Source organism: Cupressus sempervirens, chromosome 7, assembly GCF_028749045.1.
Source record: "Cupressus sempervirens isolate cs-2001-9-10 chromosome 7, ASM2874904v1, whole genome shotgun sequence".
Classification (NCBI taxonomy): Eukaryota; Viridiplantae; Streptophyta; class Pinopsida; order Cupressales; family Cupressaceae; genus Cupressus; species Cupressus sempervirens.
The window spans coordinates 386,506,945-386,532,735 of NC_143124.1; the positions used below are offsets into that span (position 1 = coordinate 386,506,945).

The 25,791-nt window shown below is 36.8% G+C and overlaps 1 protein-coding gene across 1 annotated transcript in view; it reads right to left on the bottom strand.

The window, feature by feature from the left end:
• The window catches only part of LOC149547114 (ribosomal RNA small subunit methyltransferase J), a 121,359-nt gene that overhangs the window by 25,302 nt on the left and 70,266 nt on the right, over positions 1 to 25,791 (bottom strand). The window contains exon 4 of the mRNA XM_089791521.1: positions 21,101 to 21,198. Coding sequence (XP_089647647.1) covers positions 21,101 to 21,198 — 98 coding nt within the window. The remainder of the gene's footprint in view (positions 1 to 21,100; positions 21,199 to 25,791) is intronic.

The following is a 25,791-nucleotide window of genomic DNA, read 5'->3' on the forward strand; positions in this document are numbered from 1 at the left end:
AATGTTGCCCCTCGACCCCACTAGGGACGATGCCCCCTAAACCCCTAGTCAGTTCAATTATCAGTCGTGGGAAGTATGACCAATTGATGAAACCTAGAGTTGCTACAAGCGTGGAGTGTTTGTATGCCAAGGGTGGAAAAGGCACTGGAGAAGCCTTTCTAGAGGGATGTTACGCTTTGAGGCACTCGGAGTAGGTGTTTGACATGAGGCCGTCTTGGTGGATGCATAGAGAGCTCAAGAGAAGTTGATCATCTAGTTGGGGGCAGTAGAGCGACACTTGGCTCAGTGTACCTCGGAGTTGGAAGCAGAGAATACGACATGGGTCACTATCAAGGTTAGATTGGCTAAGTTGACAGTATTGTGTTAGCGGAGGTTACAGATGCAATGTGTTGTGAAGACCAATTTGGTACAGGCATGGGACGAGTGTGAAAGTGGTGTGACAAAAAAAGATCTATCCCGTTATAGTTAGTTATAGTTAGTGTATTCTATTTTGTTAATCTGTCTCGGATATTTTGTAATTGTCGTTCGGAGACTTTTCTTTTGGGGGGTATGATGTTGTCAATAAAATCTATATTGTATAACTGACGGGTAGATTAGAATCGAAAGGTTGCATGACAGTTCAGTCACCCCTTCAAACAAATATATGTACTTGAACAAAAAGCAAACATTTGGAGGAATCATATCGAATATTGTAGTATCTTATGTATACATGCGAATAATAACAGGAATACTTCTATGTTACATGTTCTTGTCTATTGTCTAAATGCATTAATAAACCATTTACCGTGTACAGTAAACACTATTTAGAGATTGCAGATCTCTGTCGGCTTTCTTCAGCTACCCGACCAGCAGTATTTTGCTCTTTACCTCCAAGAGACTTCGCAGCTCTGTGACCATACTTTGCAACTCATTTTTCCTCAGAGTCAGGCCTCGGATCAGCTCATCACCACCTTCTTCCTGCCCTTGTCACTCTCCAGGGGCATGAAGCAGCCACCGAGCACACCCACCTCGAGACACACCACATCTCTTAGACCACATCACGGACTCATCAGGTAGCAACAATCTACTCCCCGTGCTACTCGAATTTGGGCTTGGGCCCCTGGTCTTTTTAAAAGATCTTCTCAAGAAGTTCTAGATGTTTGACACAATACACAGTTGTTTGCATTCTCACACCATGCAGTTTTTTGTAACTACACACTTAATTCTGAAATAGCAAACCAAATACATATTGTTGAAGACACATATCGTTATGGATAATAAACAGAAGAAAAAGCAACATTTTACCAACCATCGAATCCTTCAACAAAACGTTACAAAATACAACCAAAATGTTGCATGTCTACTTTCCAGGCTCTAACAAAACATTCCACTTTAGAGGAATAAGTTCTACAAGAACGGTCAACCAAAAGCAACAATAAACACAATCACATGTCGCTTTACACCATCATGTGCTCAAGAAGAAATGATTTTACTGTTGTGAGTACATTTTGTAGGATGCCTCTATACAAGCACAACATGAGAGATTTGTTGCACATACACATGTCATTGGTGCAAAACAAATCTAAAAGAAAACATCTGCCCATTCAACCTCTAATGATGCTGACATAAGTTTGTTAGCAAAGCAAACACATAGAATACAACTCTTACTACAAATGAAATATAATCTGATGGAAATCTGTAACTCTCGGAGACATCAATGACAAAAAGAAAATCATCAAGGAAAAATACTAACAATCTCCCCCTAATTTTCAATGATGGCAACCACATTTTGAAACCATGTGCAAGAAAAATGCTTTGCAAACATATAGCTCCCCCTAAATGGTATTATTCCCCCTTTGACATCAATGACCATCAAACAAATTGTTAAGAAACGGGAACATTGGGATGAAAGATAAAGCATTTAAGCACTCCCCCAAGAAATGAGTCACTCAATGACAAAGGTAAGAGTTGAAGAGCACACTATTATACTAAGAGGGGGGAGGGAGTGAATCAGTATAATAACAACTATGTCAATTTAAAACTTTTTATCCAAACAATCACTTTAACAACCTTAAATGCTAAAATAGACAATTATGCACGTGAACACAAATACACAATGATTTATGTGGAAACCCAATGCGGGAGAAAACCATACAAAAATAATTGCTTTTATATAAACTTGTCCTTTTACAAAGATTTGTAGACTACAATCTACTAGAGGCTCCAACACCTATGTTTATGAGCACCAACTCTCTAGAAGCTCCAACTCTCACACTTAATAGGCTCCGACCCACTGGAAGCACCAATTCCCCTACTATCTTCTTGAGCACTGACCCACTGCACACAAAGTTGCTTTTCCACCTTGTCAATGTTGACTCCTTCACTAATGATGGACACTTCCTTAACCTCTTCAAACAATTCTTCCATAACTCTACTTCTGCACACTTCTTTTAATGAACTATATTCTTTTTCCTTAAATCTGATACTAATATCTACTTTGAATCTACACTGATATCCCACAAATATCTTCCATTAAATTTTGCCTCACACTTATTATATATATATATATGTATGTATGTATGTATATGTCTACATATATGTCTGAGTTACAAATCTGAATATCTGTATTCTTTTTTCTCTTATTTTTATTATTCTGATATAACTGTTTCTTTACTTCACACCTCTTTACTATTCACCTCCTACATTTCTGTTTTATTTCATATACTTTGCCTTTTGCTTTTTCTTTTCTTCTAAACCTTCACACCATCCTTTTGTTTTCATACTTCTACTCACATCTTAACTTTCTTATGTCTCCGTGCTTACACCAAATGATACGTTTTTCTTCTTCTTTTATCTTGCATGTGTAAAAGCATAGTTGGAAAACTCAAACTTGGCAACAACTCGCCAAGCACCCCAAAGGTTTAATCGGGAGAAACTCGGCAATTTTAAAAATAAAATAAAAACTCGGCAAAATTCGGGAACCTTAAAAAAACCGCTGAAATTTAATTAAAAATACTTTTTTTTGCAAAATTTAATCAGAAGATGCATCTAATAAGTTAATTAAAGAGAACACAAAAGAAACAAGCAAAGTTTAGATATATATATAAATGCATAGTGGGTACAAAATTGCATTCTCATACAGAATGTTTATGGCAGGAAGAAAATAGTAAATAGTTTCAATATCAAACTAGAAGTAAATACTAAATGCATCAATACAATCACACCTTCCTCTTTCCAGCTACACCAGCAAGAAAGCGAGGGGGTCTAGTCCTCAAAAAAGTGCCCTGCACTAGGATTTGGTGTGAGCTGCTTGACTATGAAGTCTGTGATTTTGCCTCTTCGCTCGACATCCCTACTGACTGGCTTGGTGTCCTAGAAGAGGATGCATCTCCTCCTATATCTGGCACTGGTGATCCCTCCTCTAAGCTTGAATCATCATCGTCCTCATCCACAATGTCATCCATTGTGAAATGAAAATATGTTCCAGCACCCCCTTTCATGGCCTGCTTCTTCAAATCAGCAATCTCATCTGCTGAAAACAATCGACCTAGTGTTGATGTCAGTTTTGTACCACTACATAACATAAAGCAATTGAATACTTGATATGGAATATCAAACACTCAACCCTCTCTTGAAAAGTAAATACTCATGAAGAACATGAGAAAACTCCAAGGTTCCTCACACTTGTGGATATTAACTCAATTATATTAATGTGATTTGTTGGTTAATCACTTAGGCGGGCTCACATTGTTCTTTCAAGGGTGTCAAACTTTCACATTGATGATGATGAAATCTAGCTTTGCAATGCATACTAGCGCCAAATGATGTTGATGGTGATGATGGAGGGAATGTCCACCAATGACTTATACCTCTCTAACTTTCTTCTTGAATGAACTCCAACTATTAAGCTATTTGTTGTTTTACCTCTACTCCTATGAATGGAAAGATTAGCAAATGGACGGGGATCAAATGTGATGAAAGCTTACCAGCGGCTCTACCTCCATAGATGCAATGATTCAAAGGAAAAAGGTTAGATTATCACACAAGGCTTCCTAACAAGCCGCAAGGATTCTAGTGGCCTAGTTTATAGATCCCTATCAAGCATCCACTAATATCACCATACAACTATCCATCTATTCTTACTCTTGCTTAACAACTTTCTTGAAATGAAATCTACTTTAACAACTTTAATGGAATTTAACTCTAGCTATTGGAAGTAGAAACCATGCAATAACACCAAGTGTTCTTATCACCATGCAAGTCACAACAATAATAAGAGAAGCAATTTTGGTATTATCTTAAGGAACAATTTTCTTCAACCCTTTACAAATGAGAGCAAATGGCCTTATATAGGGGCCAAAATTACAACCAACCGTAAAGATTATGAGGCAAAATCAATGATCCAGATCGAATCCCAAAAACCCTAGTTAGGGTTGCCACCCCATCGGCCAATGAGAAGATGCCACCCCGTCAATGGACTAATGAAAAAAATGAAAAGTGGTAACTAATGAGAAGGCACCAAAATGGTAGGCCAATCAAAATCAGATACCTATCCTACTCAAGAAGAAAGGATAATTTGCCACTTGGGCTTACATCAAATGATCCTCTAACATAATTCTACCCTTTTCTTTCATCTTCTTAGCCAAAGCAATGAACTTGGCTAGCTTGTCATTGACTTCCTTCATGGGAGGGCAAGGTGTGTGTTTCATCTTGATCTCAGCTGAATTCATCATGTTGCTCGCTACTTGGAGTGTCTTTGATGATCCTTCTAATATTCTTTCACATATCTGATAAAGGCATTGAGGGAGGCAAGGGTCCTCAAATGCTTCTTCTTGATGGCAACCTTTCCCTACTCATCCAATCTCGACTTGTCTCATTGGCATTCTCCTTTTTGATATCTTCAAAATCAAGTGCAACCCCAACATCGCTCATCGTGGTTGAAATGGAAGTTTCAACATTTGGGCTATGCTATGCAATCTCATTTTGTCTCTTCAAGTATCCTCAATTTGATGGTCAAGGCAACATACCAAAACTCCACCATACTCATTCCTCCATCCACCAACTTGGTTCATTCCAAATATCTCTCTGGTAGCCCAATGAATGCCTATAGCCTGGGAACGGCCAAGTCCTTGACTGGAAGGAAATCCTTCTTGTTTTGAATTTGTCCCTAGTAGCCACCAATGACTTGAATGTCGAGATGAAGGCAAGAAATTTCGCCCATCTTGAATTATATTATTGATCCAATATTTGATTTCATGCAGCTGAGTTGATATCTCTTCTATGTTGCTCCCACTGTCTTGCGGAAGGGCTGTCTGATACAACTGTTGGATAAGTTGGCAATCTCTCCAATACTTGTTTTCGACCTCCAACTTTACAATCCTCTCGTTTTCCTTCCTCAACCTTTCTCTAATTGAAACCATGCCTTCCTAGATCTCCTCACATTCCATGTCATTCGTGATTCTTCCCAAGTTATGCTCTACTATCTCATACTCCTGGGCTACAATCTCATTCACTGCCTTGCTAACTTTTGGTATAGCAATCTAAACCTTTCGGTGACCCTCATCATCACTCCTGATTACCTTTGCCACCTTTTTGCAATTTGTTTCTATTTCTCACTGTCTTCCTTTTCCACTAACCCTTGAATATCTTCAACTATTCGGACAGTCACCACATCGCCTCTTGGCATAAGCATTTGCCTTAGCCATAGCGGTGCAGTGCATCTCCCCAAATCCGGATTCAGTTCGACTAGCAAAGCATCACCAACGACCTCGAACACCTAGCTTACTTCCTCAATATCAATTGGCCTATCCTCTTCTTCACTAGTGACTATCATATCATCTCCATGTTGGTTCTCCGAGAGAGGAGACTACTCAGTATTGCCACTGTAACCACTTGATTCCAAATCAGAGCTCACCTCTACCGAGACAATTTGTCCATTTATATTAACCTTTAGGCTCCTAGCCTTAATTATGGTCTTCCTTGACAATGTTGCATTCTATCTCTTTGTTGGAGGCTCCTGATGTTCTTTACTTTTTTTTTCAACCTCCAAATTTCTCTTCTTGCTCTTAACTACTCTTTGTTGCTGGCTACTGCCCCCACCTTTCTACGCGACTGACTCCGCTAGACCTTCTTCCTCCAGTTTCATCTTCTCATAACGCGTACCTTCCAACTTTGTAATTGCCTTAACTTCTAATTGTACTATGACTCAGTGTGTAGATCACCTGTCCTTGTAACTGCCTCTAAGGAAGGATCCTAAGGATCATCCCAATCCACTGGACCCAACTCTATTCCATCCACTGTATCATAATCTTCTCTTAGTACATTTTCATCATCTTCCAATTGATCGAGAATATCAAGGCCTCTCCATCTGATTTCCCGCATCATACTCACTGACAATCTTGAGAAAGTTGGCTTCCTCACATGAAAGTCGTCTTGTGCATTGGTCCAAAAATCTTCTATAGTACAAATATAATTGAATGTGTTTTCATGAGATGCCTTGATAAGACCATTAGGATTGAATCCTTGTCTTGCTCTATACCATCCTAGATGATTCCGTTCTAACTCCTCCGCAACTGCAAAGGCGACAGGATTAGGGCAAGTATCATTGCCTATTGCAAAAAGAGAAGGTAATCCCTATCTCACCTTTAAGTTTCATCATTTTGTCATAATGCTCAAGTTGCCTAGCCAACTCCATCAAAACTATCTTGTCGAGTGGATACCTTAGAACTCTCTTGGGACAAGTTGTACTTCTTGCTACTCTAATATATGTGAATTGTGAAAATTGGATGAACCAACTCCCGTACTTCTTAACCTTTGCTTCCGCTTCCGATGAGAGCCTCCTAGCAGGTGTCCCTTGCAGTATTCTTGTTGTCTTCATAGCAGAGGCGTCATAAAACATCTTATAATCTTTGGCATTGTCCAAATGAAGTTGTGGATGGCACTCATGCACCAAACATTGCCCTGGCCCATTGGCAATCACTCCTAAGGCCTTAAGTCCAAGATTTTCATATAGTCTCGCAATCAGATAGAAAAGATAGGACCCCATGTAGAATTGCTTTTGAATTTGTATTGTCTTTAGTTGCAACTCTAAATTTTCACTTATCATTCTAGCCCAATCAAATTTTCTCTTTCCATTTTCAATTTCAACAATAAAATAGCACATCCAGTTCTCGAATTGCACCATGCCTATGATCCGACTGAGAAGCACAATAAGGTCACCATACTCTGATTTGAAATCTGACCGGGTGAGCTTTGATGACCTGATAACTCCAATCTTGGCTTTGTGTAACCAATTCTGCTTTAGATAAATGAAGTAAGCCTCCTAATTATCTTGAAAGAATTTGGTCGCCTGATTCATCATTACCACAGTCATGCCTTTATGCTTGGAAATATTGAATACTTCTTTGACCACTTGTCTGCTAATGTTAGCCAACACTCTCTTCCCGTCATCAAAAAATGATGGACTCGGTCACAATATCAAACCAGGATGCACACTCCATTACCAATTCCGGACAAGGTAAGGTAGGAGGGAAAGCCGCCGCGTGTACAATTCCGCTCTTGTAGATCTTCTTCGTCATGGGGGATTGTCCTTCCATCAATCTATCCTTCAATTATACCATGTTCACCGTGACGATATTGGTATCACTTATTTGCCTCACTTTCAAGAAGAAGGTGGTCTTAGGCATCGTGTCTTCCTTAACTTTTTTGGTATTTGTTTCCTTTGGGTTCTTGCTTGCACTAACATCTACCATCCTAAATACTTATTTTTGCTCCTTCGTTTTAAATGATATGCACTACACTTATCAATCTCCAACCTTCTTTCTATCGATGGAATCTACCTTATTTTTGTCTCGCCAAATCCTATCTCTACACTTATCAATCTCCAAACTTCAATCCTAGGGGTGGGACTACCACTTATTTCTACCTCTTCGTTATCTTAGGATGGACTATACTTATATCTCCGAACTTCAATCCCAGGGTGGTCTAGCTTATTTATGCCTCTCCAAGTGTCCTATCATGAAATCTACACTTATATCTCCCAACTTTAACCTATCAATGGAAATGATGAAGTGGTGGACGAAAAGTGCAAAAAGAAGATAAGGGAAACGAACCAAGCAAGAACAAGGAATAAAACCCACCTTTAAAACCAATCTTCACCTCTAAAAATAAACAAAAATCTTACCTTAAATTTGCCTTCTACCAATAATTGAGCCTCTTCAAATTCAAATCAGATCTCAGAAATTTCAATCCTCCTCCAAAACATGATGCCCTAGCAAATGAATTGCTTGCAAAATCTACCCTAAATCACAATTTCGACCTTCCAAATTCACCTACAAATGCAAAAAAAATGAGACCTTAAACCGCTTTACCTCCAAATAAAATCGCCATAGCTGGAAGAAGAAAATCGCAGCCAAGGAGGAAGAAATCAGATCCTCAAAAAATTTCCCAATCTTGCAAAAATCGGATCTGCTCCTCCAAATCGCCTTAGGGCAGAAATCACCCATCCAAGGAAGAAAATCGCTGCCAAAATGCAAAATCAGATCCTCAAAAAATCGCTGCCAAGGAGGAATTCGACCAGCTGGAGGAAAAAATCGCACAACCAAGCAAGAGGAGATGAAATGAATGAGGAAATAAGAAGGGGAAGCCCCTTCTTATATTCTCCGGTTGATCTCCAGAGTGGGCCGACCTGCCTGGAGGGAAACAAAAATTAAGTTAGACCTCCAGTGACGGCCCAATTTTAAATAAAAAGTGAAAATAACCAAGCCCCATTGTGAAATTGACTCTTTAATTGCTAGATTGATCCAAAATTGCAAAATAGAAATAAGGTAAGCTTAGGAGATGTCAAAATTTTCATTTAACAACATTTTGGCAATTAAAATATTATTTAAATTGAATCTAGCAAGCCAAAATCAATTTTCAATTCCAAATTACCAATTTCCTTTAACATTTCTAAAATCTTCTAGACAAAATTTCAACCAACTTAATGAGATTTGGCAATTTAATCCAATTTCAATTTTGCGATACACTTTCAATCAAAATAAATCATTTTCCTGGAACTCTAAATGCAATTTCACTATCAAAATTTCTTTTCACCGAAAAAATTCAAGATTTTCCAAAACGACTAAATCTAAATTTTATTTTGAAAATGCTCAAGCTTGTTCAATTAAATCAAATTTTCAAAATCCATCGAAGTCCAAAATTTGCAATTTTATCCTACCAGATATTATTTTAACCATCGAAAAATGTTGTTGAATTCTGTTTGTATAAGGACAAAATTACATGTTCCGGAAAATCTAGTTTCGCACCGAGTGAAAAATAAACCAAATAAAATCCTAGCCCGAAGGCGTCCAAGGTGTAAAATTGTCAATTCAAAAACCTCTGGACAACTCCAAATTTTGACAAGGCAATCGAAAAATTCCAGAAATCTGCAAAAATTGCCAAGGCTTGCCCGAAAAAGGGGTTCCCCAAAAATTTGGAGCAATGGTGTGAAAACCTCATAACATCTGGCTCTTATGTCGTCCAATCAAAATAAGGATCTATCTCTTCCAGATCAAGTAGACCAAGTAGTACTGAACTCTGTGCCCTTTTTATGCACGACTTAAGATTATAGTGCACATAAACAAGGTCATTAAGCCGTCTTTGAGTTATTTTGTTTCTTTTCTTTGTGTGGATGGACTCAAATAAGCTCCAATTGCACTCACAATGGGATGTGCTACAAGGTTGGCATAGGATTCTGAGAGCAAAATTCTTTAAATTGGAGGTATTGCCACCCCAACTTGCCCACCAACCATCTACAAAACAAACTATAATAAATTATAAAGCAATGAAAAAAGATAATCAAAAAACACAACTTATCAATTTGCAAAAGTCTTAAAGTTTGACGCTTTACCTAGTGCTTGAGTAGCTCTTGCTCTCTTTGCTAACATAGAAAAGAACAAATCAACCCTCGATTCCACATAGATAAGTTGTTCAGTCACAACAAGGTCTCTCTCCACTTCATTGGATATCGTTCTCTCAATGCATTTAGAGAGACCTTCCATGACCTCTCTGTTAGGATCTGAGTAGGAATCATCAGCCCTAAAACAAATAGAAAATGATATCAAGTCTTACTACAGAACCTTAAAAAGTAAAGCAAAATGAAGTCTTAGTAAAATCACAAGGACAATCATAGTATCTAAATTTGGGGCTGACGAAGGAACCTGCTTCATGAATGGGTTGGTGGAGCATATTGTTCCACCTCCTATCAATTATTTCCCAAATGGGGTCAAATATGAGTTTGTCTGCATGATGGTAGTTTCTAACAGCTTCTTTGGCCTTATCCATGGCCTCATAAAGACCTCCCATTGGGGATTGTTGCCCATCACATATGTGCAAGACTCTAACCAGGGGCATAGACATCTACATTTGAAATTTGAAAAATACAAATTAGTTAGTAACATAGTAAGTTATGAATTAATAATGAAACTTGAATCAACTAAAAATATAATGTTTTGATTCTTGAAGTTACCTCCACAATCTCCGTAGCCTTTGCAAAAAACCTTTCATTAAAGACTATCTAAGCCACAGCCTCTCCTTCAGGCTTCTTTGAGTAAGGTGAAGCAACCCAATCAGCACACAGAAACATTTGTTTCAAAGCCAATATGTGGTTGAGAACACTTTGCAACATCAAGAACACCGTTGCAAACCTTGTCATTGCGGGTCTCACCAAATCTTTGCCTTTAGTGGTCTTTCTCATCAAACTAAGAACCCATGGGTGATTATAGATATATTTGGTGACTCGCCTAGCATCTTCCACAACTGGACTCACCCAATAAAGTGTTCCTATGTCCTCCAAAAGAAGGTTAAGGACATGTGTTGCACAAGGTGACCAAAAAAGTGTGGGATGCTCTATTGGAGGATTCTACCTAAAAGATTCTTAATAATGAAACTTATGAATCAACTAAAAATATAATGTTTTGATTCTTGAAGTTACCTCCACAATCTCCGTAGCCTTTGCAAAAAACCTTTCATTAAAGACTAAAAATATAATGTTTTGATTCTTGAAGTTACCTCCACAATCTCCGTAGCCTTTGCAAAAAACCTTTCATTAAAGACTATCTAAGCCACAGCCTCTCCTTCAGGCTTCTTTGAGTAAGGTGAAGCAACCCAATCAGCACACAGAAACATTTGTTTCAAAGCCAATATGTGGTTGAGAACACTTTGCAACATCAAGAACACCGTTGCAAACCTTGTCATTGCGGGTCTCACCAAATCTTTGCCTTTAGTGGTCTTTCTCATCAAACTAAGAACCCATGGGTGATTATAGATATATTTGGTGACTCGCCTAGCATCTTCCACAACTGGACTCACCCAATAAAGTGTTCCTATGTCCTCCAAAAGAAGGTTAAGGACATGTGTTGCACAAGGTGACCAAAAAAGTGTGGGATGCTCTATTGGAGGATTCTACCTAAAAGATTAGTAAAAAATCAATAATTAGATACAAACTTTCCATATTTACATCAAATCTAGATTAATAATACCATGGCATTACATTCATGATTCATATTGAACATAAAAATTAAATTTACCTTCTGCTACATATGTTATTGCATTATCTGTGATGATTTGCACCACATTCTCTACACCCACCTCCATGACAACATTCTCCAACATTAAAGCCAATGTGTGTGCATTTTTCACTTTGTTGGAGGCGTCAATAGATTTCCAAAACACCACATCATCTTTGCAAGCAACCAAGAAATTAATAATGGTTCTACTTCTTCCATCTGTCTACCCATCAGATAAAATGGTGTAGCCATATTTCTTCCACTCTTTTTTTTGTCTTCTATCAATACTCTTGCCCTATCAACTGCATGGTCAAGCAACCTACAAAATTTAGGTGTAATAAATATGAAAGTGTTAGTAAAAATTAGAAAATAACAATTAAGATTTAAAATATAACAATGAACTGAAGCGAATCACAATTATTTACAATTACTAAATAATAAAATACTAACCTTCCACTCAAATCCTTGTAAGAAGGCGACTTGTACCCTTTACCCGATATTGAAATTGCATTCCCCAAATTCAACCAATAGGGACTATCGGCCACATACATTGAGATATTGTTGAAACACCAAAAATCAGCTAGTACAATATCAGTTTGCTCATGCACCTCCTTGTACCATCCAGTGCCCTCGAATGATGCTTGTAATCTAGCTGTGTTCCTCGACACAAAATAACTCCCTATCCCTAAAGCGAATGGCGATGAAGAACTAAGAAATGTAGAAGAAATGGAACCGGCAAAAGAGGCATTTTGTTTGTGAATCTATGGGCCACGAAGAGATCCTGCTATGTTCTCAAGTGCTTCTTATTTTTCTTGCGTATCAAAAGGAGCTCCTTGAGATTCAGCTATGGCTGCCCTCATAGCTAATTTTGCCCTCTCCCTATTCAATTTTTTCTCTTCAGCAACTGCAAGCAGGACATTGATGAATCTTTTTTCTTCTTCAATTACCTTGAGACAAGGATTTGAATCATGTTTCTTTATGCCTGCAAAGTGGTATTTGAAGCGGTTTATGCCTCTAGGAATAAGTTTTTCACATGGAATGCATATAACCTTCCCAACATCATTTGGAGCTTCATAGGCATACCGCCATGCCTTATCTCTTGCATTTCTAAGCGGAGTGCCTATATATCAAGATGGATATGGTGTTTGTGGCCACTCTTCCTGTGGATTTATCATGCTTTTTTAATGCTTAACTGCTGCCCTACACATAAACTTATAGAAAAATGAATAAACAAAGTTAGAATTTAGAACTTAGAACTTAGAAACTTAAATCTATGAGTATGAACTAGTTACTAAACAAAGTAAACAAACAACTAGGGTTTGTTTTTAGAAAATCTTACATATTCTTCAAAACAAATTTCAAACATAGAGCTGAATGGCTTTCAAATGATTTAGACATAGAGTTAAAATGCTTTTAAATGATTTGAATTCATTTACAAGCAACAACAAAAACAATGGAACATTTTTTAAAACTATAAAAAGTTTTCCAACTATGATAAAAAGAACATACCTGGAAAGAGATTTGTCTTCTAAAACCAGTTAGAGTCCTCTACAAATCCACTCAAATCCACTTTGAATCACTTGCAATCACCTAAGAATGCCTCCAAGCCTTCTTCTCTCCATGCCTCAAGCCTCTAGAATGCACAAATGCAACTGGCGTTGCAAAAAAACTAACTTTTTGCCCCATATCGTGTGAGTTATTGTCACCACAAGTTTTTAATTAAAACTAGCCGATTAATCAGCAATTTTTTTGCCCCAGCTGAGCATTTGAAATCCGCAAGTTTTTCTGGGAAAAACTTGGCAAGTGTTTGAAACTCGCCCGAGTATTCGGCAAGTTTTCCAACTATGTGTAAAAGACACGACTTCTGAATTCTAAATGAATGAATCCTTTCATAGTTTATACTTATTTCGCCTTGTTTATAACATTAATAGCAATCTTAGCATATCACAACCATGGCTATTTTTATTCACTGATTTTATTTGTCTTGTTCATAATGTGTTTATCGTATGCCATGCATCAACTACTATTTGTCGATGCCACCATTTAAACTCCATTGCTTAGTCATCATATTATAAACAAATTGCTTCTCATTAGCTGACTAGGAATATATATACTGGCTGAAGACTTGTCGTCTCTGAAGAGTAGATAGCACTGCTGGAATATACAAGAAACTCAATTTGAGCAAGTTACGGAGACAACACTAAGTGCACTTTATATCTTTGTATTCATTTCCTTTATGACAACGTGTTCAGTATCACCTCACTATCGCAATTGTATGCTTTAGATCCCTGTAGTAGTTATTCTGATTATGTGTATTAAGTTCTTTCAGTTCTTCAACCTGAGAGATTCTAACTTCATTAATACCATTTCCTTGTTGCCTTTCCTTCATTGTTGTGAGTAAATGGTTTATTATATTCATTTTAAACCCACGACACTATCGCTGTTCCTGTATTGTCACCGATGTGATGCATAGCATTATACGCTGCTTCTGTGATGTTTTATAATCTATTCTCATCGAGAATTTGGTCAAGTTGTATGATTCCCCTCCTTTCATTCAAGACCATACTCCTCTTCTAATATTAAAGCCATTGTTGTTTAACAACATCTTTTCAGTGAGTCTGATTCTAAATGCTATCTGTTGTTTCATTTGAATGCTTGCTTTGTCAATAGCTTATGGAGACTCTTGACAGCGTCAACACAACATTGATGCTGGCTCTTCATTTGTCTTGATACCATTTTACGAACCGTCATGTAAATCAATGGAGGAACTCGTCTACTCACCATCATTGCTCCATGGTCTTGTTCCATCCTTGTTCACAGTCATTGGCATGAATAACTTTGTGAAACATTGTGTTAATTCCCTGACTTGTCGATGTTAATAAAGTACCGATTTCTAATTTCTTCATAGATGAGAATCAATGCTGTATATATCAATAGCTTCTTATAAAACCGTTAGTTGCTGAATATATTGTTATTCAACTGTCCCAATGGCATCTTTGGTATCATCTCCTCAAAACTCAGATAGACTTGGATACAAGCTTTGTTCTTTGTAATAATCACCTAAACCCGATAGCACCAAAATTATGAATCATTAGCCCGTGTTTTGATTGACCCTGGCATCATTCGTTAGTCTTCTGAAAATATGATTGGCTTCTTTTAATCACTGAATATGATAGCCATTTCTGACTCATCTCAAGGTAAATCTCGTAGGCTATTATCTGCTACTCTGGAACAATATTATTAATTCCGATACCGTCCAGTGCTTATTGCCCTCTTGTGAATGTTGTATGATCTCTTAATCTATTTTGAGAACATCGTAGAAATGTGTACTCAAGGCAGCCTTCCCACCAATGTCTGCACTCACTTGTTCTATAATGCATACCTACTACGTTCATTCTCCATTGTTGATTCTGTTTTGTGCCTATGAAGTCAACGACCATGTTGAAATTAACTTTCTTTTGTGACAGTTTACTTGTGTATTCAATAAAGTCTTCAAATACAGGGTGCTGTTTTAACATCTTAAGTCAGTTCTTTATATCAAACCTGTAGGTACACGTGATGACCATTATATTTTTTATTTTGTTTTGAAGGCTTTATCATGTATCTTCCGACATAGATTGCATAATGATGTTTTTTCCAAGTGCCAAGCCAAGTTTTACTCATCTTCTTTTTATCTACCTTATATCCATACTTCTTTCAGACCTTTTGACATTGATGATGCTTGTAGTTTCATTCATGCTCTGGAAATCCTTGGTCACCAATGACAATATTGATAGTGGTTTTCTCTAAATCACTTTTCAACAGGGTGACTTCTTCTGGTCCATGAACAATTCTCTACAATTAAGACCTCTTCTAGTACTACACCTCTATTGCAAGCCCCTACAAATTTTAAATGGAGAGATATATCCAGCTAACCAAAGCCTGGTCTGTTGAATTGTTTAACGGTTGTCAACAAGAATCTAGGCCTATGTTATTAAGGGGAATTTCTACAAGGGAAACCCCACACTCTATCATCATTAATTTTGTTGAATCAGATGATCCAATAAGCTTACACCCACCTCAATTACCTAGACAAAGTTATTTAGCTTAATGTACATGCCCTCCACAGCTTTCGAAGCTCGACGAACAACACTCCCTCAAGCAAGCTTGTCCACACACCTCTTATTCTGAGGTTGATGACTCTAGATGGCTAAAATGTGAAGATTGCTCATATAGGTTTTGTCTTGGCCACATTCACATACTTTTTGCTAAACCTATATCAAACCCTGTATCTGCTCTTAAACTTACAGAAGCCCAGAATGACGCATTACATGGTATGTTATATACTCCTGGATTGATTCCTAAATACTATGATTTTATGCATATAGATGAGCCCCAAAAGACACGTATTCCATATTGGCTGCAACATGTTGCTCCCATTGGCCGTGATATTCCTTCTGGGTCCAAACTACTTAAGTGGACAAACCTTTGCTTGTGCAAACAAATTCTTATCTCGCATGATGCTTGCATTTCACAGCAACTTGCTGAACTCTCGCAGCAAAAGTTTTGTGCTTGGTAAAATTAACATAACAACGATATTACCACTCGCTTAACCTAGCTTGAAAGACTCCAATTTTCAATACCTTCAATCTGAATTGGCTGCTGTGCATGCAGATTATCTCACATTTGAAATGGTAGCAGAAGCCTGGTGGGGCTCCCAAAAGAAGGCCAACTCAGACATCTTAACTGCCTTGACTATTTCTAGGGAAGTCTCACAAACCTCTAATCTGCAACAGCAACATAACATTGCCACACGACCACCAATGCCATTTCATTTGGGCACAATTAGTATGGAAATTGACAAACATTCACAATTTCCTGCTAGATTAATGCCTCAAAATGAAAGACCTCAACCTATCAAGGAATGGGATCCAGCTATGGGAACACATAAAGCTATTATCCCTACCAAATAATAGAGTTTTCTTGACAACGTCAAAAATGAATATGGCAATGATTACTTGAGTTCATTCTGCAATCAGCAGAATTTCAAAGCGGACCATGGTCAAACATTGATTCTTTTGACCCAATCAATAATCTCAGAAGTATTGAGGCATTAAGAGCATGGGCCCTAAATAATATCTAGAGCTCTTCACTCATGCCATGATTTTTTGGAATTTAACTCCCTGTGAATGCAATCATTCTTATGCTTCTCAATCCATCTTTTTGTCTGTTCTTGATTTGTAGATCAATGACTTTATTTACATCTTAGACAGGGATTTGTAATGTCCAATATCCAAGATAGCCCTTTTCGGTTGATATTCCCTCGGACTCATAGTTTCTAAAGCACTGGTTAGTGGTTCTAAACCCAATAAAGCATTGAAATTGCCATGCCTTCGATATCTAGATAGGGAAAGGATCAGATGTTCAATCAGGATTAGTGCAGGCTTGATTTTCTGAATATCATCCAATATCTTTGTAAAAAGACGTATACGGCTTAGACGTTGAACTCTCATGCCAAGCTATTGCTCACACTCCAAGTGTGAACGATCATGGTTCCAAGTGCTCCACCTTATTATACACTGCTTCCAAGCAAGTATTCTTATTATTTAATCTCATATAGAAATACCATCAACAAGACTCTAGCAATTTATTCTGCATACAACCATCCACCAACTTCCTGTGCAATGATATTGGATTTCTAATATTTTTGGCAGTGATGTTGATACACTGAGTTGACAGCAAATGGAGCTCTCCACTTATGTATGTACTCCAATCATGCTCTCGTAAGGACTTTCCTTGTGTTGTAACCACAGTATTTCGTCTTGACCATAACCATCCATGGTGACACCTCCGAGGTAATCACTAATAAGGGAAGATTGATCTCTTTCGGCAACCCTTTTTCGATGATAAATCACTGTGTTCATTCCTTTTCCTAGGACAGGTATGAAGGATACTGGGTATTATGTTCCTTGAATGCTCATTTGATTGTAGGGGATGCTTTGGGAGAGCCTTTGCTCTCCAGTGGCTCTCTGTAATTTCCAGTCAATGGTGATTTTGTTCCTTCCAATCTACTGTCATTTGTCGTTGTTGAGTCATATTATTTCCAACACAGCTCCAAGCGACTCGAATTTGGGTGCTATGTATCTCTCGAGTCATGGATTCCCCTACAGTTGTTTTGCGCAATGAATAACTTCCTATTGTGCTCATGGTTAAGTATATATCCTGTGACTTCAGACTCAATCCGTGAGATAGCCACTACTGCTAAAGGTAAATGCTGAATGCAGATAAATTGAAAGAGACTTCTCAAATCAATTTATGAGCCTTTCTAATTTTACACACACTCCTGTTAGCAGTTATGGATGTCGTCAACAATTGTCCTGAATAAACATAGGGCCTCTAATCACTTTTTATTAGATGATTGCAGGTATCTGCTCCCTCATAAATAACATCTGCTATGAGTCCAATAGGATATTGATGTGGTTTGAAACTACTGTGCACAAGGACTTGCACATTATGGGTGCACAATCCACCATGAGTCTTCTATGATCACTGGTGACAAACACTGAGATAATAGCAGCAATATGCTAAACTCAACGGCTAAATAGTAAATAATTATCATTCAGAATAATATCCACGGCTTAAACCATAACAGTGTCTCACACATCAAACACTGGAATCCAGCTAAAATTCAATTTGATAATATTAGATGCCAATAATAATATTAAACTCCTACGAATTCCTTGCACCCAGTCACTCAACAGCAGTCATCCCTCACGAGTAACAATATTCAAATATTTGTCTCAACATCACATATCACTATTAAATTTTCTTCTCTCGCAGAAGCTATCACTATGAATTTTATCTGCTACTTCTATGTCCTCAGTTGTGATGTGTTGCAGTGATGTTGAGATGTTTTATTATCGTTGTGAATGGATGGAGCTATCCTTGCCATTGGACAATGTCGTTTTATAGATTTGTTCCATGGCTATTTATACTTGTCATTGCATGTATAGAGCTCATAAATCTTATATTGTCAATCATAATCTGTATAATCACTGCTGCATTTGTTCATTTTATCTTAGTCACCAACTGTAGGTAATGAAGCCCTGCCATTGAGGAATTATTCAGAATCTTTATTTCTAATTTGATGTTAAGTCAACAAAATGATCTTTTTATTTTTAGGAGATATACTAATCACAACCCGCTCTGATACCATGTTAAGTTTCAGATTATTTGTATAATTTATTGTTTTATTCAATCCTTAGAGGAAGACTCGTTCTTCCTTCATATATGTGGGTGGTGCCCCATCACCAAGGGCTGTGCGTAGGTATTATTTTTGGGCTAGAGAAGCACATGTGGGGGGAATATTTCCTGCCATTTTCTCTTCATAAAGAGGAAACTGTGGCTCTATGCAATGCTATTAAACAATCACTGGATGCACAGCACGTTGGGCCATTGCAGCAGGTTACAAGGGCTTTCATTTTTTATGCTAATACGCGAAGTAGAGTATACCCAAAGGTTCATGCTTTGTTGGCTATACTGGGTCATGAAACATTTCCATTCGCCCATGGGAACATCTCAGGCCTCCTCTGTAAACAGAGAGCCCACATTTGGAAATAACCAATTTGCAGATATATCCTTCAATGATTGGGATCCTTTCATGGTTAATTTTCCTCATACATCTCATAATTTCAATACTTATCCAGGGGAGGCTCAGCGCGTTCTTCATGGGCTGGTGGATATGGAAGTTGACTAATTATGTGGTACCACTGTTTGGTTTTTTTAAATCACTTGACATGGTTTGTTGGGATATTGGATATTGATCTGAAGATCTTTTGCACTTCATATACCTTGGGTTTTTTGACAGCGGCAGCAGCTTGCTTCCACTTCTCTGGTTTTTTGAACCTGCCAGTATTAACGTACATTCTTTTTTACAGCGACAGCGGCTTCTTGGATCTGCCAGTATTAATGTATATTGTGATGTATTTTGTTCGGGGTAACCTTAATGCTCCTGGTTTTGTAATTAGCAGAACTTCTTGTGCCAAATTTTTGTAGTATGTAAAAGGGTCTCTAGTTTAGGCTTTCATATGTATATGAGTTACTTTGTAATTTGGCAAAATAATAAATTCCAAATTTTCATGTAAATTTTGGGGTATTAGTTTATGCTTTTAACACTCAAGAGTCAAAACATGTAATTGGCATAAAACTTGTTTTGCCGAATTTTGAGTCCATTGAGATTAGGCATGTTGGTGTTGATTAGGATGGGTCTTTTGTATTTGGCAAAGGGATGTCTATCCTTCATCTTCAAAGCATTTTGGCATTTTGTAATATTTTTATGTATACATGCAACGATTGGAAGTCTTCTTTCTGATTCTTTCCTCCGTGAGCCCTTGAACCAGTTAATAAACATGAATATAATATGTAATGATGGCTATGTCCACTTTTGCCAATATATATATGATATAATTATTAATACGATATTTATATTTTCAATCTAATATAATTATAGTTTCAATCTAATATAATTATATTTTCAATTTAATATAATATAATATAATGTCTCAAATAATACTGCGAATTACTTGAGACATCATTGTGAATCAGATATGTAAGCCCCCTGAAACTAACTTCAATAAATTGTAGTGTATGGTTGGCCTGAACCCACTTAAGCACTAGTTCAATTGTGATGTACCTTCGGTCAATTGGCATTTCGATGAATGTTGTAATACGAAAATCATTTGTTACCTTTGGAGATTGCAACAAGTTTTGCATAGTTGTTTCCTCATGGTGAAGCAGGTTTAAGGTATTTCAATATCCAAGCTTTATCCATTGTTATCATTGTCCTTAGAATATTAGATTTTGTTAGCTTAAATTCCCTAAACCTTAATCCTTTTTCTCTTTTATTTAAAATTGGAGAATCAGTTTAATTTCCAGCTGCCATGTAAAGGTCATTCATGCTTTGAAGGAAGAGACTTGATTAAATCCAGGAAGAATAGCATAAGTCTTCTGTGTGTTACTAGAAATATCATATCAAATTTACCAAGTTATATCCAACACAAATTCACTAGTTCACAATGTAAACCTTGGGGTTGCCTTATTTGACCGCACATTGTCATATTGGTTACCATTTGAAGTTTCCCTGTTCAAGAGAGGATAGAATACTTCGTAATTTATTCCGTCTTAATATCAACTCTAAAATCTATATCCCAAGTGAATTTGGCTATTTATCAAAACCAAATAGTACTACAGTGGCATGTTACTAAAAGATGCAGGAAGTAAATAAACGTTATGCTTTAGCTTAAAATAAAGGTTTAGTAAAGAAAGCATGTATAACAAGACTATCTCATGAATAGTGGGCCTTCCACATCCAACAACAAAACTATAGCAGTGTTAGGGGATTTGTTGACTGCTGTGATGAAACATGAAAATTAGGTTGTTGAAGAGCGAAGCTATTATGTGTGGACTTTAAAAACATTTATTTGTCAATATAGCAAGTAATTCTAACACCTAAATTGCAAGTAATTTTGGCTGATTATAAATGCAGATTGCACTTGAGTTAATGCAGGAAATTAAATATCAACCAGGCACACTGATACCTCTGCTAGATAAAGGATTTTAGCAAAGAGGGCCTGTACAGCAACTTTTCGCTGTATCCCCTTCTCAGTAAAACCTTCTGTATCCATCACAACTGGACCTGCAAAATAAAAAATAGTTCAGTCATAACACATAATTGGGAAGGACATTACAAGTATCAAGAAATTATTATACCAACACAGATATCCCAATGTACTTGAATTTATTAATAATTCCCTTATCCTTTTACACATAATGTGACACTAATCTTTAGTCTAGACAAAAGAACAAGTAACGAAGGCATTCAATTTCTACCCACATACAAGTTTGCCTATGAATTGCTTTGCGTGAATAATTAATAAAATGCATATCTTCACTAATGTCAAATATTTTTTATCCTACATTTTGACATTAGGTGTAAATACAAACTTGTAACTGTAGTACAAGTTACCTATCACCTACCTAAATCTCGATCTCAATGATTACAAACCCTGAAGTTTATCAATGATCATTGCAGACACAAAATTAAATTAGATTATTAATCATTTGGAGCATTAATTATTTGTATCAATAATTTATCATGAAGAGCATATGAATGTACTAAGTGTGGGAGTGAATCAAATATTAACAAACTCAAGTACCCACCCCAACGGTGACACGGCTGCAGAATGGCACAGGTGGGGGTACTCAAGTACTCAAGTACCCTATGCAGGGATGTCTTAGGGACAAGTACTTCAAGGTTTGGGAGGGGGGTGCAAGTCCCCATGTTACACTGATGAAAATTCAAAAAGTACTTCATTGCAAAAACTTTAGATAGCTCCCACATCCAATATAGCTTGAAACGAATCTGAGTAAACATTCATAAGGCCCCTTGTGATCATCAGCAAATCACATCAACCACCAAGCTTATCCATAGTCAAGACCTGACATTGACAGTCACGACCTAACATTGAAGGAGCCTTGGAGTCATCGTATAATCTTCTTGCAATCTTAGCATACACAATACTTTGTTCAAGAGAGGAAATGATATTTTGGAATTTTGTTCTATTGTTTGGTGGGTCATAAAACACGCATCAACAACACCAGAAAAATATCTCTTTCATTGATAATAAATGTTCACGTACAATTCTTTCCACTTGATATCGTGTATATACAAACCAATCTTATGTATATATAGAATTCAGAGACACTTCATATCACAGCTGAAGGCCTCTTTGATTTCTAAAAACAAGCCTCTTCATATTTCCAAATACATGGCTCTTCACATGACACGTGTCTCTATATATAATATTATCTCAAATATTCTCATAAATATCTTCTTCAGCTGAAGATGACCATAACGGCCATATTTCTATTTTATAAAATCAATGATAAAGATCTCTATCACAACTACAATTTTCAACAAATGACACTTGAAGACGTGGCATCCAAATTCCTATGTCAACACAAAAGGAGGATATATTATTTTAGTTTTAGCAATACTTTTTCCTTCATTTCCCCTGTTTATGGCAATTTACTTGGGCAAATTTTTACAATTTTGGCTCAAAACATTTTATTTTATTTTTTCCATTTTTCAGATTTGCCAAATTTTACCAGATTTATCCATTTTTGACCCTTGGAAAAACTTGACCATTTTTATCAAATTTTCACACTTAGCCAAATTTTGCCAATTTTTCAAGTCTTTCATACTTTGCCAAATTTGATCAATTTTCTCAATTTTTGACCCTTGATATTTTGGGAAGGCCTTCAAAATCCCGGACTACTACCCAACTTGCTATACCACCTAAACATACCAGCAAAAGTGTGACTTATGATGTTGTTGGTATTGGTAGTCATTGATGTTAAAACATTCATACTGACACTAGTTGTATCGGTTGGTTATTGGCAATTTTGGTTATGTACCTGTTGGTTGTCAATAATGAAACAAATGTTTCTGTCATACACAGGGGAGGTTTAATATGGATAGTTTTGGTGCTCTTATGCAGGTGTACTTCATTCTACTCATGGCTCGTATGTTTCAGTACACTTGTATGCTTTTGATGTTTAGTATTGCATGAAGTTGTCTATCAGTTCCTAGTGATTGCTATGGCTATGATCTTTCAGGTGTTTCTGATATCTGGATAGTGGTGCAGTTCATTTAGATAGTTTTGGTATATCAGCTATATCATATTTTGGACAGATTTAAAGCATTAAATATAACTGTAGTATTCTTTTCCGTATTGGGGCCATCACACGTTTGGTAAGGCCGACATATGTATGATCAGATATCGATATAAATAAAGAACACCTTTTGTATCCAACATGTGTGTGTGGAACGAAGTGTGAGCACATGTAGCGGAAATCTAAAGGTGGTATAGTGGGAGTTTATTCTTGTTTATTAGGCAACAGAGTGGTTGAGGCATAGTGTTGTAGAAACAAGGCCTTATATACCAAGTTATGTTAAATTGGTACATACTGGAAGAGGATCTACATTGGATATGTGTTATAGGTAATAATGAGAGCTATCAATTGGAACTATCTCATGCATAATTAGATGCAATTCTATCAGTTTATCTTTTGTTACTAAAGGCATATTCATATCTCAGGGTAGTAGTTAGCCCAACCAGAAGTAAGCAAAACCATAGTGATCAAAACCGGCAATGAGCCACTTGTAAAAGTCATCTTAATCGGTGTTATTTTCATGAGAATTAGCTTCTTTGTGATTTCTCCTAGTTTAGGATACCACATAAATTCTGGTGTTACCTGTGTCGGTGTTTCTGTATTTTCAAGTTTATTTCTGCTATGAATGTTAATTGTGTTTATCAAGATATCAGAAGCTGATATTGTTATTGTTTATGAATATTTGTTGCCTTTATTGAGAGATCAGAACCTGAAGGAAGCAAATGCGTGTATCACAAAGCTGATAGATCATATCTGAAAGTTCAAAGCAAGGCATAAGGAAGTCAATCAGGAATTGAAGGAATCAAAAGAAAAAGTTGCAGATCTGGAACAAGAACTAAAGGAATCAAAGGAATAGGTAGCAAGCCTAGAAAAGAAGTTGAATGATAAGATGCATACTTTGGAATTTATTTGAGATGGATTGAAGCATAAAATGAAAAGTACTAAAATGGCCAAAGAAAAACTAGAAGTTGCAATGCAAGAATGGAAAGAATCCAAGGAAAATTGCAAGAAGATTATTAAAAAAATTCAAAAAGAAAATGAGGAGCTACAATTGGAAATAAAGAAGCTAAGGTCAGAAGCAAAAGCATGTGAAACCAATACTATTCAGATCATTTATTAGCCATGACAAAAGGTCACAAGAATAAAGAAGAGTTTGGGTTTACCGGTGAATGCTCAAATCAGAAGGATAAAGGCAAGGAGAAGGTAATTAAAGATGATGTAAAGGTTAAAGTGCCAGCAAGGTCAGTAATCACAATAGATCTACAAAAAGGCTTCCAGAAAGACAGCCAATTGCTCAAAGGTGTTTATCTTTCGAAGGTTGTTACATTTGTGAGAATTATGGTCATAAGGCAGTTGATTGTAAGATGAGAAACGATCAAAAAGTTCAATACTTTAGTTGTAATGAGTTTGATCATAAAGCGAGTGCAAAAGTAATGTCTCAAATCAAAAAGGAAGAATGCAATGAATACTTTTTTCCATGCTAATCGCTATGTGTCACAACTATGGGCACAAGGATAATCAATGCATATCTAAGGTTCAATCAATGAGATCTAGTGAAAGGAATATTAATTGTTTCAAATGTGAACTGGTTGGTCATTTTGTTAAATCATGTAGATCTGGAAGTGTTCTGGTAAATACTGGAAATGATAATCTTGTTGCAGCATCTAGTGAATCGTAGAAGTAGAATACAAAATGGAGGAAGAAATTTGACAATTTGGAGAGTTCAATGCCACCGAGTCCTAATACTAGCTCTACCGACAAACTAGCTCTACCGACAACTAGGTTGGATGCTTTGGCTCAAGGGAAGTACTTCTTGATGTGTGTTTGATGACCCACCAAACAGTAGAAGAAAATACTGAAATATCTTATCCTCTCTTGAATAAATTCTCATGTATGCTAAGTTTGCTAGAAGATCATATGATGACTTCAAGCTTCCTTCAACGTCAAGTCTTGACTGTGGATAAGCTTGGTGGTTGGTGATTTGCTAACGATCACAAGGGCCCTTACGTGTGTTTACTCAGATTCATTTCAAGCTATACTAGATGTGGGAGCTATTTAGAGGTTTTGCAATGAGGTAATGAAATGTGATAAGGCTTGGAGATTCTATTCTACTCCTAAGGGAAGTGATGACAATAGATGGTACACTTGCTACATCCCAAATTTTTGATATTTAAAAACTATTTTATAGCTGTTGTAATGGTTAGTTAGAAACTCTCGGATATCATGATCTTGTGAAATGGAAGTTATGTTTAACCGAATTGATTCATGTGTAAATGACTTGTTAGTTGATTATTGTTATTTCGACTAAAAACAAATGCTTATATTTTAAGATAAATGTTAGTGGTGATTAGCCATTGTGACAGTTATTAGTTATTGTGTTTTCTTGATATTTCAATTTAAATGGAGGAACGTGTTATTATTGTGGAATATGCATTTTTGGTTGCAGGAGCAAACAAAGAGGGGAAGCATTGCTACACAAGATTCAAGGAATGAGGCACCAATTTAGTCCATTATCACACCATCAGGTATGGGTTGTAATTACTTTGGTGAAGGA